Source organism: Mirounga angustirostris, unplaced genomic scaffold, assembly GCF_029215605.1.
Source record: "Mirounga angustirostris isolate CCGP_5_RB_7025 unplaced genomic scaffold, mMirAng1.0.hap1 SCAF_9, whole genome shotgun sequence".
Taxonomy (NCBI): domain Eukaryota; kingdom Metazoa; phylum Chordata; class Mammalia; order Carnivora; family Phocidae; genus Mirounga; species Mirounga angustirostris.
Window position 1 is genome coordinate 1,509,924 of NW_026991717.1, and position 14,559 is coordinate 1,524,482.

The window sequence follows — 14,559 nt, forward strand, 5'->3', positions numbered from 1 at the left end:
GGAACATAACCATCCGGTGGAAGACAGAAAAGCTCACTGGGAAATCGAGAGAAAACCCAGATTTGGGGAAGAGGTCAGAGTGCAAGAGAACATAGTAGCCAGCCGATTGAGTGGGGGGGCGGGGCCAGCGGGAAGTCACCCTAAAGCGCACTCCTGAGATGGCGCAGAAACCCCGGCCGGCCCGCCCAGCCCTACGTGGAAGGAGCTGGTTTCTGCAGCCGCCCTCACCTGGCCCAGAACTCACAGCGGAGGCCCCGCTAGCCTTGCACTTGGAATCCCCACACACTTGGAATCCGACCCTGGCCTCAGTTTCCCCGACTGTGGAACAGGCGTGCGCACCTCACAGAGCTGTGAAAACACCACACGTAACTGCGTGGGAAGCAGCTGCTGGGCTTCGTGGGCTCTGGGGGAAGGACCACTGCCCTCCCCTGCTCCCACCGGCTGAGTTTTACACAAGGGACTGGGCGCGCTGGGTTCAGCCCTTCCCGGCTCCCGCCTTCTGGATCTGGCTTCCCCACAGGAAACAGTGGGCCTGCCCCCCCGCCGGGTTCCTGCCGCAGCCGGGGAGGCCTGCGGGCGTCTGGCCGGGGGTGCTCGCCACCGGCGGGAGGATGTGTGTCTGACGCGGGAGGCGAGCACTGCGTGGCCCACCTGTAGGCCACACCCTCCCACCCACGACTCCCACGGCCGCCGCTTCCCCTGCCCTCCCTCTGAGCCCCTGCCCGTCCCGCAGGACGTCCTGAACTCGGAGGAAGAGAGTCCCGTCTGGTGGCTCTGGGACACATACGGCACTCTGGAAAGCCTGCTGCCTACGCAGCTCCCAGGAGCAGCCTCCTTCCATCCATTCTGGCCGAGCTCCTGGTGAGTGATGCACCCTGGTTGGCCTCGGGGAAGGCGTCTAGGTTTTATGTCCACCTGCCTCCCTAGGGTCCTGAGCCACGGCATCCTGTGCTTAGCCTCAGCCAGCACATTCCACTTCTTCCTCCAAGAAAACGTCAGATACCGTGACCCGAAAACACCTGCAGCCCTCCTCGGCTGGGGCAGGAGCTCGGCGCGGGGCAGGGGAGCACGGTTTCCTGGCGGTGGGGGAGTCAGACCCAACGCAAGGGGGTCAGCCTTCGTGCCCCCGCGATGACCAGGCACGGGGCACAAGCCACCACCAAGCAAGGGCTGTAACTTGGGAGAGAGGACGCTCTCCAGCCAAGGGCGATTCCAGGGGCAGGTCTCAGCTCCGAGCCGGCAGCCACCTCAGCCCCACGAGGGGGCCCGGGCAGCGCGTCCAGCAACCCCGGCTGCTTCCAACATAGCGCGTTTCTCAACTTCAGTGTTTGCTCGAAGCAAAAAGCCACAGCTGTGGTATTCAGACACAAAGGAGCCCCAGACAATAGCGTCTAATTTAGGTCCTGCTTTCGGAGAACCTCTTCAACAGCATCTATCCATCCGCCACACATCACGGCCATTCGGGAACCCAGGGAACGTGAACCCCTGTCCACGGGCACTTGGTGCAGTGGCTCCGCTGTGGAGCTCGGCTTCAGCACCCGTCCGGCCTGCCTGCTGTCTGTCTGCCATGACCACAGGTAAAGGGTGGCAGGCGGGGCTTCTCCTTTGTCTGGAGTTCCTGCAGCCTCCACAGTCTCTAAGAGAAGGGACAGTCTGGCTGTTTTAGCCCGCGTCCCCGAAACACAGGGCCTGGGACAAGGAGTGCGCGTGGAACGTGCATTCTGTGGAGTGACCCGGGAAACCGGAGGGAGGACTGAGAACAGGGAGGCAGGAGGGGCGGCTAATCCCAGGGTGAGGTGTCAAGCTGATCACGTTCGCGGGCAGAGGTTAGGTGCCGCCAGCCTGGCCATCCCCCGAGGAGCAATGCAGAACGCACCTCAGGACCGAGGCTGGGAGAGGAGAGAAGTTACTGCCTGCCTCCCACCCTATACAGGTCACGAGCTGCCCCTGGGGTGTGAACGCCTCCGTAACTGAGGTTTGCACATGCGCCCGGACGACAGGGTTCTGCAAGGAAGAGGAGGAGGTGGGGGGGGAGGGGGAGGAGGAGGAGAAGACAGCAATGAGGAAGGCCTGATTGTACTTGCCAGCCTGAGGGTCATCCCTGAAGCTGACTGCAGCCCCTGGTCCTCAGCAGACGCTCGCACCTGGTAGACCAGAAGGCAGAGGGGACCAGAGAGCATCGGAATCCGGGCCCAGCTGCCCACCTGACATTGCTGGGTCGAGCTACTGGATGCAGCTCTGACGTCAGAGGTCAGCTCCACCGGGCGTCGTCCTCCCTACCGGCAAACAACGGCGTAGGATTTCCGTGGCTGGCCAGGGCATTCCAATTTAAGCTGAGCCGCCTGTCTGTCTGTGATAGCTGCCTATTCCCACGTTCTCTTTATCTCTGGACCTCAGACTTTAGACCCCTGTAGCATCTCTGTTCCTACAACTTTAGCATGCCTAAGAGCCCCCTGCAGTGCTTGTCTTAAATGCAAATCCCAGTTCCCTGCCCCCAGAGATTCTGACTTAGTAGGGGGACTAATTTAGCAGGTAGACCTTAAGTAGGTGGACCTCGCTCTCCAATAGAACGTTCTGTGACGGTGGAAACGTTTAACCCCTCCCCTATTCAGAACGGCAGGCACATGAAATGTGGTTATATGACCAAGGAAGTGAATTTCAAATCTCATTTAATTTTAATCCATTTAAATTTTAGAAGCCATCTGTGACTGGGGCTACCACGGTGGACAGGACAGCTCCGACCCCTGCTACTCAGAATGCCCAGCACCCCCAGCATCGCCGGGAAAGGTGGTCAGAAATGCAGAATTTCAGGGGCACTTGAGACCTACTGAATCAGCACCTGCATTTTAACCAGATCCCCAGGCAATGTGTCTGTCGATAAACGGATACTCTCCAGAACATACCGCACCTGAGATGGCCCACTGCTGAACCATCCACCGCTAACACGCCTCTCTGGTGACAGACTGATTCTAGTATCCAACCAGTAATCTAGCCCCTACCCGCAATGCCGGGTCCTCACGTAACGAGCACTGTTGGTCTGAGAGGAAAAGAGGCGTGTGTCTGTGACGAGAGACACGAAGAGAAGTCGAGGCTGAGCTGGAAAGGGTCCTGCGTGCGTGCCAAGGGTTTGCGCTTCACTCGCTGAGCAACAGAACCACCCAGCGCGGGCAAGTGACCCAAGTAATGCTTCATGACAATAACGTGGGGCAACATGGCAGACCGGCGCGTTGGTGGAGGAGGTGATCATGCTAATCTCCACTGTCCACTGGTTCTTGTATTCGGCATCATTTCAGGGAGTAACACTTGCTACCTTATCGTATCCCTAGATATGAGGCACAGGAAAAATTTAGGACTTGCAACAATGCATCCCTTCCACAGTATCAACATCCGTGCGAGTATTGGGATGCCCAGATCTCCAGAATAATACAGTATTCTTTATCTCTAAGCTTGGGAGGAAATAAACACTTTCTGCATTTCAGTCCTGAAGAGATCACTTCTCAGTGATAAACCAAATAAATGTTCGCCGTTTAGAGTAAAGCGAACTCTTTGGGATTTGATTCACCACTGAAACAACGGTTTGCTTCAAAAGCACACTTTTTAAACGTACCATGTTTAAGATTAAAAGTATAAGTGGGAGGGGAATTGGAGGGAGAGATGAACCATGAGAGACTATGGACCTGAGAAACAAACAGGGTTCTAGAGGGGAGGGGGTAGGGGGGATGGGTTTGCCCAGTGATGGGTATTAAGGAGGGCACGTACTGCATGGAGCCCTGGGTGTTATACGAAAATAATGGATCGTGGATCACTACATCAAAAACTAATGATGTAATGTATGGTGACTAACATAACATAATAATAATAATGAAAAAAAAAGACAAAAAAACAACAAACAAAAAAATAAAAGTATGAAGAAGATATTCACAGGACACATAATAACCAAAACCATGAAACACGATGGATTTTCCTGCAGATACCTTGTCAGTTGGTATTCACATGGTCTGTTGTCAGAATAAACCAAAAATATTAACATTAACCACAAATCACAAATATTACGATGGAAAACAGTTACTATTGGCGGTGGGAAGAGGGATGCAATGAAAAGAGAAGTGGGAGATTGAGACGGTGTTTCTAGTCTTTTGTCTAGTCCCAGAAATCCCTCGCTGCCCCGCAGAGGGCAGATCCTGGTCAGCGGGGGAGTCTGACGGGGAAGAGCCGAGAGAGGGGTCTGCTGTTTCCCAGCTGACAGCGTTCTGTGACGTGCTGTTGTTAAAGGCCGAACTGAAGTCATTCCCTCTATGCAAACACCGTCAGCAAAAGAAGAGCCCCAAGCAGAGCATCCAGACGAAGATGGGAAGGCGGGTGCTGGGACACGGGGGCCAGAGATGACGGGGTCACAGGGGGGCAAGCACCAGCAGGAGACGACACGCATGCCCGAGGTCAGGAGGGGCCAAGGGAGAGCGGGGGCCGTCAAGTCACAGGCCGGCAGCTCAGGCGGGGCCCCTCTGCGGAGTGACGGGCAAGGCCAGCCCTCCAACCCCCGGCCAAGTGCACGGCCCTTACCTTACCGGTGCCTCCACGTGGGCGACACACCCCAGGAGTGGGCCAGTGGTCCACTGGCGTTCGGGAAGAAGAAACTGTAATCTCTCTTTGTATTTGCTTTTTTGTCTTTACCAGACAAGAAGTTTGGGGGAAAGTTCAAATATAGACTGACATCGGCCCCTCGCTGTGCCTGCCATCAGAAGTCCCACGTCAGGTTGGTTCGGGTTCAGGGCTATGGTTAGTGTTAGGGTTTGGGTTCGGGTTCGGGTTAGGGTTCAGGGTCAGGGTTAGGGTTCGGGTTCAGGGCTAGGGTTAGTGTTAGGGTTCGGGTTCGGATTCAGGGTCAGGGTTAGGGTTCGGGTTCAGGGCTAGGGTTAGTGTTAGGGTTCAGGTTCGGGTTTGGGTTAGGGTTCAGGGTCAGGGTTAGGGTTCAGGTTCAGGGCTAGGGTTAGTGTTAGGGTTCGGGTTAGGGTTAGTGTTAGGGTTCAGGGTCAGGGTTAGGGTTCGGGTTCTGGGCTAGGGTTAGTGTTAGGGTTTGGGTTCGGGTTAGGGTTCAGGGTTCGGGTTCGGGTTCAAGGCTACGGTTAGTGTTAGGGTTCGGGTTCGGATTCAGGGTCAGGGTTCGGGTTCGGGTTCAGGGCTAGGGTTAGTGTTAGGGTTCAGGTTCGGGTTAGGGTTAGGGTTCAGGGTCAGGGTTCGGGTTCAGGGCTATGGTTAGTGTTAGGGTTTGGGTTCAGGTTAGGGTTCAGGGTTAGGGTTCGGGTTCAGGGCTAGGGTTAGTGTTAGGGTTCAGGTTCAGGTTAGGGTTAGGGTTCAGGGTCAGGGTTAGGGTTCAGGTTCGGGTTCAGGGCTAGGGTTAGTGTTAGGGTTCAGGTTCGGGTTAGGGTTAGGGTTCAGGGTCAGGGTTCGGGTTCAGGGCTATGGTTAGTGTTAGGGTTTGGGTTCAGGTTAGGGTTCAGGGTTAGGGTTCGGGTTCAGGGCTAGGGTTAGTGTTAGGGTTCAGGTTCAGGTTAGGGTTAGGGTTCAGGGTCAGGGTTAGGGTTCAGGTTCGGGTTCAGGGCTAGGGTTAGTGTTAGGGTTCAGGTTAGGGTGTGGGTAAGGGTTAGGGTGTGGGTAAGGGTTAGGGTTCGGGTTTGTGTTAGGGTTCATGGCTAGGGTTTGGGTTAGGGTTAAGTTAGCTGTGCTGGGGGAACAGGATTGGGACATGGGATATTGGTTCTGGGAGGAGGCTCGCTGTCAGCCTAGTTTGGCATTCTATTCTTTCCCTCTAGTCCCAGGAATGAGGATTTACCCACCCAGTATGTAGCTCTCACTGAGCTAACCCTCTTAAAATGCCTAAGTAGCTTTAAATGACTCTTAGAGAGATACAGCAAACCAAAGATAATTCTTCAGAGGCAAGCAGGAATCAGCAACAGTAGCTGATGTTTCTGCTCCTGATTAAAGCTACTCATCAGCCCTACGACAAGGGAAAGCAGTAACATCTGTCTAGAAGGAAGCCCCCAAATCTGAAATTTTCACAAAGATGCTCTAGGAGGAATCTGTGCTCATCACGGTTAATGATGAGCCTCTTCCTACATAAGGAAAAGTGAGAAGCCACCAGGGTCAACAGACACACAGACCCAGAAGATGAAGATGAACCTCTGATGTTTCAGTAATAGCTACTATCTCAAAATACTAATTCTAATACATTTTCAATAATGTTCACTAAATGCAATCATAAATGTTTATAAGTCGTTAAGGAACAAAACACAAACAGGAGCATACCATCTATAAACACTTGTTCTCACAGCCACGGAAGTATGGGTGAAACTCATGAAACAGTTGAGGGCAAAAAACCCTGGAAAAAAAAACATGTTTTACTGGATAACAGGGGGAAAAAACACTGCAGACAATCCAATGACCTAAGTGCTGGAATAAATTTTTCAGGGTGGGAGTTTGGGGGTAAAAGGACAGAAGCTTCCGGCACATCCCAGCTTATGGTCTCATCATGAGAAGAATGAATGAAAGGTTCAGATATTAAATACATCCAAGTCATGAGGAGGATAGAGGTCTCAAAATTAGCTGACATGTTAACAAAGACCGTGTTTTAGGACAAATGACGTAAGTCTAGCTGTGACGGGACTCCTCTGGCTGGCATTTGTCTGGAGTAGGGGGGACCCCCATCAAGGCTCAGCCACAGGATCCCCCCGTCGTTCACGGACAAGAAATGCACCAAGTGATTGACGGCATCACTGATTCTATCCCATGGAGGATTCTATCCCACAGAACAGAGTATTTACAATATTTTAGGCTAGGAGAGACCCATGAAAAATATTTTGGTTCACCTACATTTCTCTGACAATCTCAGGGTGAAATCCTTTTAAAAAGAGCCATGAAGCTTCAAGATGAGTTTGCATGTACTTTTTACACAAAGGTGAGTGTTCCACATTTTCTGACTTGCCCGTGGTACCAACGGCCACCAGTGGCCCACTCCCTAAGCATATACCGCCAAGAATAAATACACCTGATCTGAACCTCGCGGGGGGAAGTCACGTTCCATCGATGAGACAGAAGGGTCGTCTTGCAACTCACGAGGCCTGCACTGGAAATGGTGATTTGGAAAATCCGCCTCATTCCACGATCGTGCTGCCACAGACCACGTTGTGTGCCACGTGTAAACACCTCCACGTCTGCACAACCAAAACACCTGGGAGCAAAACTGTTCTGACTTGGTTTAAAATCTTTCGAGAGCTTCAGTAAGTTTTGAACTCACGTGCTGACAAAGTGAAAGTGCAGCGTTTTCTGATTAATATGCAGGAACGATCCACATCAAGTCCACGGGTATTTACTAGCCCAATTTCAATTAAAAAAGAAAAAAAAGACCTCTGCAAAATGGGTAAACAGCACTGAAAATTTTAACAAGTGTAGCAGTGCTTCTATATGGATCTGCTTATCTCTGGAAGGTATTGTTTTCAGCTCTAAGAGCCCTTCAAACCCAACACTGAAATAAACTGAAATTAGAACCAGACGTTTCAATCATTCCAAGGGGATTAAAATAAGGTTTTCAAAAACAGTAAATTTCCATCCCTGCTTTCCCTTTTAGAAATTAAGTACATCACAGATTACTGATAATAGACGGTTCAATTGTCTCTTCTCTTTTATTTGTGCATGTTTCCTAGTGTGCATAAGATGTTATCTGGAAAGCAATTTGTTGTTTATTTTTAAGCATATAAGCCTGTATTTGGGGAGGGGGCACCCAGTCAGGAGAGATCAGCCCTACTAGCAAGGGCAGGAGGCCAGGAGGGCCGATGACCATGAGATGCATGAAGGGGGCCGAGCAGCACAGACCACGGGACACACACAGACCGGTCCAGGAGGGCCACATATCCACAGTAACAGAAACTGTGTTCTAGAATAATCCAGCCCAGAGACAATGCTGAAGGGGCCGAGTCTTGGCAGCAGATGGTGGCCAACGCACAAAGCAGCAAGGGCACAACACAGACCGGGCAGCCTGCATGCCGCCCGTCCCTTCCTCGAGAATTTACTGGCTATTATTTTGTGCTGGGGACCGGGGTGAACCACACACTCCTGTGACCATGCCTGTGAGGAGCTCATGGGCTCGTGGAGGAGATAAGTGTGCAAACACACGATTAAAATGCAGTGTGACCAGGGCGCCTGGGTGGCTCAGTCGTTAAGCGTCTGCCTTCGGCTCAGGTCATGATCCCAGGGTCCTGGGATCGAGCCCCGCATCGGGCTCCCTGCTCGGCAGGAAGCCTGCTTCTCACTCTCCCACTCCTCCTGTTTGTGTTCCTGCTCTCACTATCTCTCTCTCTGTCAAATAAATAAATAAAATCTTTAAAATGCAGTGTGACCAACTGGATTTCAATGATCTCTGAAAAAGAGAAGTGGAGAACAGGGACCAGGACGCAGGCTTCTGCATGGGGCCATCCACACCTAGACACACGCATCACTCCCAGGTTAGCAGGACTGGGTGACTGCACGTTCTTAGTTACATCTGCTGGTGGACTAGACTCTACAGTTTACCTTCTCAGTAAATTACACTCAGTTCTACAGCAGGGCAGCATCGTGGACTGAGGTTCAGATCCGGTGGCTATTCGTCTTCCACTAGACTGTCCCCTCCCCCACACCCCGATTACGCCAGCTCGCTTCCTGGGTTCGAGGCCTCGTCCTCAGCCTCTGCTTATGCCCTGATGGGCGTTACCTGTGTCTGGGGTTTTCCCGTTCCCAATACGCTCTGCACGATGACTACCACAAAATCCAGGCCACCAGGGTCACTGTTTCCGGGCGGGAGACCGGCAGCCCTCTGGCCTTCTGGAATCTCATGAATCTCACATTTTAAAATATTTTTTACTTTTATGCATAAATCACCAAATCACATGCTATTAACCAAAGAACATGGATCCGTGCTTTAAATGCAACTCTTCTGCACGTTCCCTTACCTCATTCCCACAAACTCTCAAACACCGACCGTATGTGCAGGTGTCTCCGACGTACGGGAAATGGTGAGCATCATCCCTCCTCTTTGGAGCTCGCGGTCTGGGGAAAGGGCAGACGTGACAACCAATAGTCGATGCACACGACACAGCGGGGACACGACCAGGGCTGTTTAAACAGGCAGAGCAACACTAACTCTGGGGACGTAGAGGAAGATCCCACACAAGAGGAGACGCCCAAGCTGAGTCTTGAAGGACAGACAGGAGCTTCCAGGTGAACAAAAGGAGAAAGGGCATCGCGGCCGGCAGAGGAAGCTTGCTGACAAGGTGCGAAGGGCAAGGAGATGCCCCTGCTGCTCCAGGAAGGGCACAGACGTGAGCGTCTGCAGAAGGGGCCTCCTGCAGGAGAAGGCAGCCGGCCGCCCCCTGTTACCTGTAGTCCCTGAACGGCCGGACTCCCAGATTCATGCTTTGTGAGGTCACTTGGGCTGGAGTTTGGGAAACAGCGCCAGACTGCGGGCAAGAGAAGCCAGATGGGAATCTCCTGCCCATTCGTCTCGGAAACACCGTGAGCCTGGACACCGGAAGTGAGGGGACGGGGAGGGGAGTGGCCCGGCGTCAGTGGCACCCTGGGGGCAAATGCCACAGGACCCAGCACAGGCAGGGCACGGGGTGGGGGCGCAAGCAGCGTCTAGGAAGACTCCCGGGTTCCTGGTCACGAGCAAAGCTCCCCCACATAATCCCGCTCCCACGCCGGGATGCCATCTGCCGGCGCGCAGCCCACGGCGCATTTCATTTCCAAAGCAGACACCACAAGCAAGCAAATAATTTCTAACTGATGGGACATCAGATCTTAAACTCCTAAGTGACCGACACGCAGAGACACACAGAGATGGAGCTAAAGCATTTAAATTGTAAAAGGTTTCGGTCCACGGACCGTCAAAAGCTACAAAGTGTCAGACACGGAATCTCAGGGTGAGCAAATGAAGTCATGACAAAGCGCTAGAATATTCTGGGGGAGCTCTGCACACACACACACTGACAGGTCAGTGAACAGTGGCTGAGCCTCCCGAGCCTGCCAAAGCCTGAGCAGGCCCACAACAGGACGCGCTGGAACCGTGTCCACGCGGGGCGAGATCCCCTGGCTGTCCCACTCGGGTGGGACCACAGCACCTCACCAACACGGAGTGAACGCTACAGAAAGATCCACCCGTCACGTCGATAACCAGTAAGACAGGCTGAAAATCATACGGCCATTGCCTCCATTTTTATTCACGTTCTACTCCTGATTTGGGAAGGTGGCTGAATGTCAGGTGTTTTGCAATTACACTAGAAAGCAGGCAGTCCATACGCACACGGATGTCCTGACGGGCGAACGGACACATTCTGCTTTTCTCTGGGACGAAGCCTTTGGCCACAGGTGTCAGGGTTCACGTGGACGGCTCTTCGTAAAGGACTTCGTCCACCTTCATGTCGTTCTCGTCCACGGGGACCTGCGGGCAGATCTGTTCTCGGAAGGCCAAGGCCATGGTGTAGGGTCGCACGTCCTGCTCCTCCAGACAGCGCTTCAGGTATGTGTCATAGTAGCCCCGGCCTCTCCCCAAGCGGTTCCCCTGCTTGTCGAACCCGAGACCCGGCATGAAGATGAGATCGAGTCCCCCTGCGGGAGAGAGGGGCACAGGTAAGAGCGTGAATGGTTTCTGAAAGAGACTCACCCCTCGGGGGTCTGCCTTCTGCTTTGCAATGACATCCATCCTCTCCCCGATTGCTGAAACACATACGACCACCTAGAAAATCCAACAAGCACAGAGTCAGGCAATCAGGGACACAAACACTCAGCAGCTCAGGGAGCCCATCACCCATCTCCCCAGGCTTTCTCCTGTGTACGCCGTGGACAGCGTGGGTTTGTACTGTGGAAGCCCACGGTTACGTGGATTTTTTTTTTCAATAGGGGACAGCGCTGTAAATGCATTTCCTCGTCCTTACGATTTTCTTGACTTTTTTTCTCTGGCTTACTTCATTGTGAGAATACAGGACATGATGCATATAGCATGCAAAAGACGTGATCGTCAACTGTGTGTCAACGGCCAGGCTTCTGGTCAACAGGAGGCTACTGGCAGGTAAGCTCTGGAGGAGGCAAAAGCCACATGTGGATTTTCAACTGCATGTGGGGGTCGGCGCCCCTAACACCCGAGTAGTTCAAGGGTCAGCTGTATTACAAAAACGCCAGATTCCCAGACCCCATCCACACCTAAAGAAAATTTCCATGGATAGGGACTAAGAATGTTTTTCTTTCTTTTCTTAAGCAGCCAGGCGATCCTACACACGGGCCAGGTTGGGGAGCCAGTGGCCCAGCACCGAGACAATCGGAGGAGTGAGAGAGGGTCAGAGAGAAGCCGCAACAGACGGAGCTGTCCTCCAAGTCAGCGAGCAGGAAGGGTGAGGTCAGCTGGTGAGAGGACCAGGCCACCTGCTCATTTCCCCTCCCGCTGGAGGGCCGAGGCCTGCCTGGCCGTCAGCTTCCCCGGATTCACGGGGGAGCAGGCTTCGCCCCGGCCAGGAACGTTCAAGGTACAAAAGGGGGCCCCTAACTGTCCTCTGGCTGGAACACGGGGAACACCGGGACCCAGAAGTGGCCATACATCAGTGAGACAGAACAGGTTGCCGGGGCTCACGGTGCAAGGTAGGGTCTTGGAGGCGACTAAAAGCTGACGAGAGTGAGAGGGGTGGGGGCGTCTCACGAAGGAGGCAATAAAGACCATGAGGTGGAGCATCTCCTTGGATTTTGTGAGGCTACCGAAGGGTCCTTCCAGCGTCGCAGGGAGCATGATGGACCAGCACGACTCAAGGGCCACATCACATGCCCAGCTCCGGGCTGGGCCCAGTGGCCTTCCCTTGCTGGCCTCCTGAGGGCTGGGGGGGGCCTCTGGGTGACCCAGAGCTTGGCCTGGACGGACCAGCCATGCAGCAGGCTGCCAAGGACACCCCGGGTTGGAAGCCATGGATTCTCTGGAACAGGGTGCCCGGGTAGAGGTGTGCCGACCGCCAGCCGGGCCGGCCCCCCGCGGTCAACAGCTGTCCTGGCGACGTGTGGAAGGGCGGGGTGAGCCCACGCACACCTGCCAACCCGTGCCTGCCAGAAGCCTGCAGAGCCCGCCTCCCATCACGGTCGTAACCTTCTGTGTAAACCTGAGTCTCTTCCAACCAAACGTGCTCACGCGCCCTGGTCGCTGACCTTTCCCTTCCCTCCCTGACCCTGGCCTGCTCCTCCTTCTCTCGGGGGATGAACGGTGACTCGTGCACGGAGACCGAGCTCGCTCCAGGTCCTTTCCTGTCGCCAGACCTCACTGGGGCTGGAAGCTCAGCTCTGTTAGAATGAGCACACACACGCACACGCATGGCTTCCCAGGCTCCTGCCGGAGGTGGAGCTCGGCCAACACAGAACAAGCACGTGTGTAACACCATCCCCCTTGTGTGTGCACGACAGCAAGCTCTGCCAACTGCCCGGAAGCAACAGGGACAGGACGCACCCGAGGCTTCACCCGTCTGGCTGGCTCGTTGGGGAGGGAATCGTGGGAACCTTGGCGGGACCTGGGTTTTTAAGGACGTGCCAGAATTGGGTTTGAGTATGTTTTGGAAAGTAAGGGAAAGGTCGCAGGAGCAGAGTGACAAGCGGGGGGGAATAGAAAGAGCAGAAGGACCCCGCTGAGGAGCAGAGAGCACGAGAGAGGAGTCTGCCGGGTCGGGGCATGAAGGTTCGGGAGGTAGAGACAAAGCAATCCCCGCAGCTCAGCAGCAAAACCACAAACAACCCGACCCAACCACGGACAAGGGACCTGAACAGACGATTCTCCAGAGAAGACCAGAAATGGCCAAGAGGCACATAATTTCTGTATATTAGTTTGTATCCTGTGACCTTACTAAATTCCTTTATCAATCCTAGTAGTTTTCGGGTGGAGTCTTTAGGATTTTCTTTTTTTTTTTTTTTTAAAGATTTTATTTATTTGACAGAGCACAAGCAGAGGGAGAGAGAGGGAGAAGCAGGTTCCCTACTGAGCAAGGAGCCCGATATGGGACTCGATCCCAGGACCCTGGGATCATGACCTGGGCTGAAGGCAGCCACTTAACCGACTGAGCCACCCAGGCGTCCCAGGATTTTCTATATATAGCATCACGTCGTCTGCAAATAGTGCAAGTTTTACTTCTTCCGTACCGATTTGGATGCCTTTTCTTTCTTTTTCTTACCTAACTGCTGCAGCTAAAACGCCCAGTACTGCGTTGAATAAAAGTGGTAAGAATGGACATTCTTGTCTTGTTCCTGATCTCAGGGAAAAAGTCTCAGTTCTTCCCCACGGACTGTGAGGTTGGCTGGGTTTCTCCTATATGGCCTTTATTACGTGAGCTATGTTCCCTCTAGACCCAATTGTTGAGAGTTTTCATCAGGAATAGATGTTGAATTTTGTCAAATCCTTTTTCTGCAGCTATTACAATGACAGTGATTTTATTCTTCATTTTGTTCATGTGTGGACCATGTTGACTGATTTGTGAATACTGAGCCATCCTTGCATCTCTGAATAAATCCCACTTGATCATGGTGAGTAATCCTTTTACTGTCTTGTTGACTGTGGTTCACTAGCATTTTGTTGAGGACTTTTGCTTCCACGTTCATCAGGGATACTGGCCTGTAATTTTCTATATTTAGTGTCTTTATCTGGTTTTGGTATGAGGGTAATGTTGGCCTCACAGAATGAATTTGGAAGCATTCCTTCCTCTTTTTTTTTTTTTGGAATAGTTCAAGAATAAGTATTAACTCATCTTTAAATGTTTGGTAGAGTTCCCATGTAATCCATCTGGCCCTGGACTTTTGTTTATCGGGAGTTTTTTGGTTTTTCTTTTTGTTCCTTTTGTTTCTGAAGTAGGTTCCATGCCTGGAGTGGAGCCCAACACGGGGCCGGAACTCACAACCCTGAGATCATGACCTGAGCTGAGATCATGAGTCAGACGCTCAACCAACCGAGCCACCCAGGCACCCCTGTGGGGAGTTTCTTGTTTACTAATTCAATCTTGTTACTAGGAATTGGTCTGTTCGGATTTCTTAGGTCTCCCCGATTCAGTTTTAGAGCCAAAAGGCACATAAAAAGATGCTCAACATCACTCATCATCAGGGAAATGCAAATCAACACCTCAATGAGATACCACCTCACACCTAGGATGTCCACTTAAAAAAAAAACAAAAACAATATAATAAATGTTGGCGAGGCCATGGAGAGATTGGAACTCTTGTACATTGTTGCTGGGAATATGAAAAGGAGCAGCTTCTATGGAAGACCGTATTAACATTCCTTAAAAAACGAGAAGTAGAGCAACTAGGCGTATTTAGCCAAAAGAAACCCCTGAAACCCAGGTCTTGGAAAGGTACTTGCACACCCATGTTCAGAGCAGTCTTACTCTCAAGAGTTCAGAGGCAGAAACACCTGTCTGCTGATGCATGAACAGATGACACCAAGAGGCGCACGCACGGGGACACTGCTCAGCCGTGAGAAGGCAGGCACTCTCGCACCCGCTACAGCGTGGAGGAAGACATCAG

General features: G+C 52.6%; 1 protein-coding gene across 4 annotated transcripts in view; it reads right to left on the reverse strand.

The window, feature by feature from the left end:
• Window positions 1–10,224: 10,224 nt before the first annotated feature.
• The window catches only part of MTHFS (methenyltetrahydrofolate synthetase), a 37,586-nt gene continuing 33,251 nt past the window's right edge, over window positions 10,225–14,559 (reverse strand). For 3 of the 4 annotated variants that reach the window (XM_064569769.1, XM_064569772.1, XM_064569773.1), the window contains one exon: window positions 10,225–10,632. In XM_064569769.1, the coding sequence (XP_064425839.1) occupies window positions 10,403–10,632 (230 nt within the window). In that variant the 3' untranslated portion in view covers window positions 10,225–10,402. The remainder of the gene's footprint in view (window positions 10,633–14,559) is intronic. The other variant, XM_064569770.1, reaches the window with a different exon arrangement.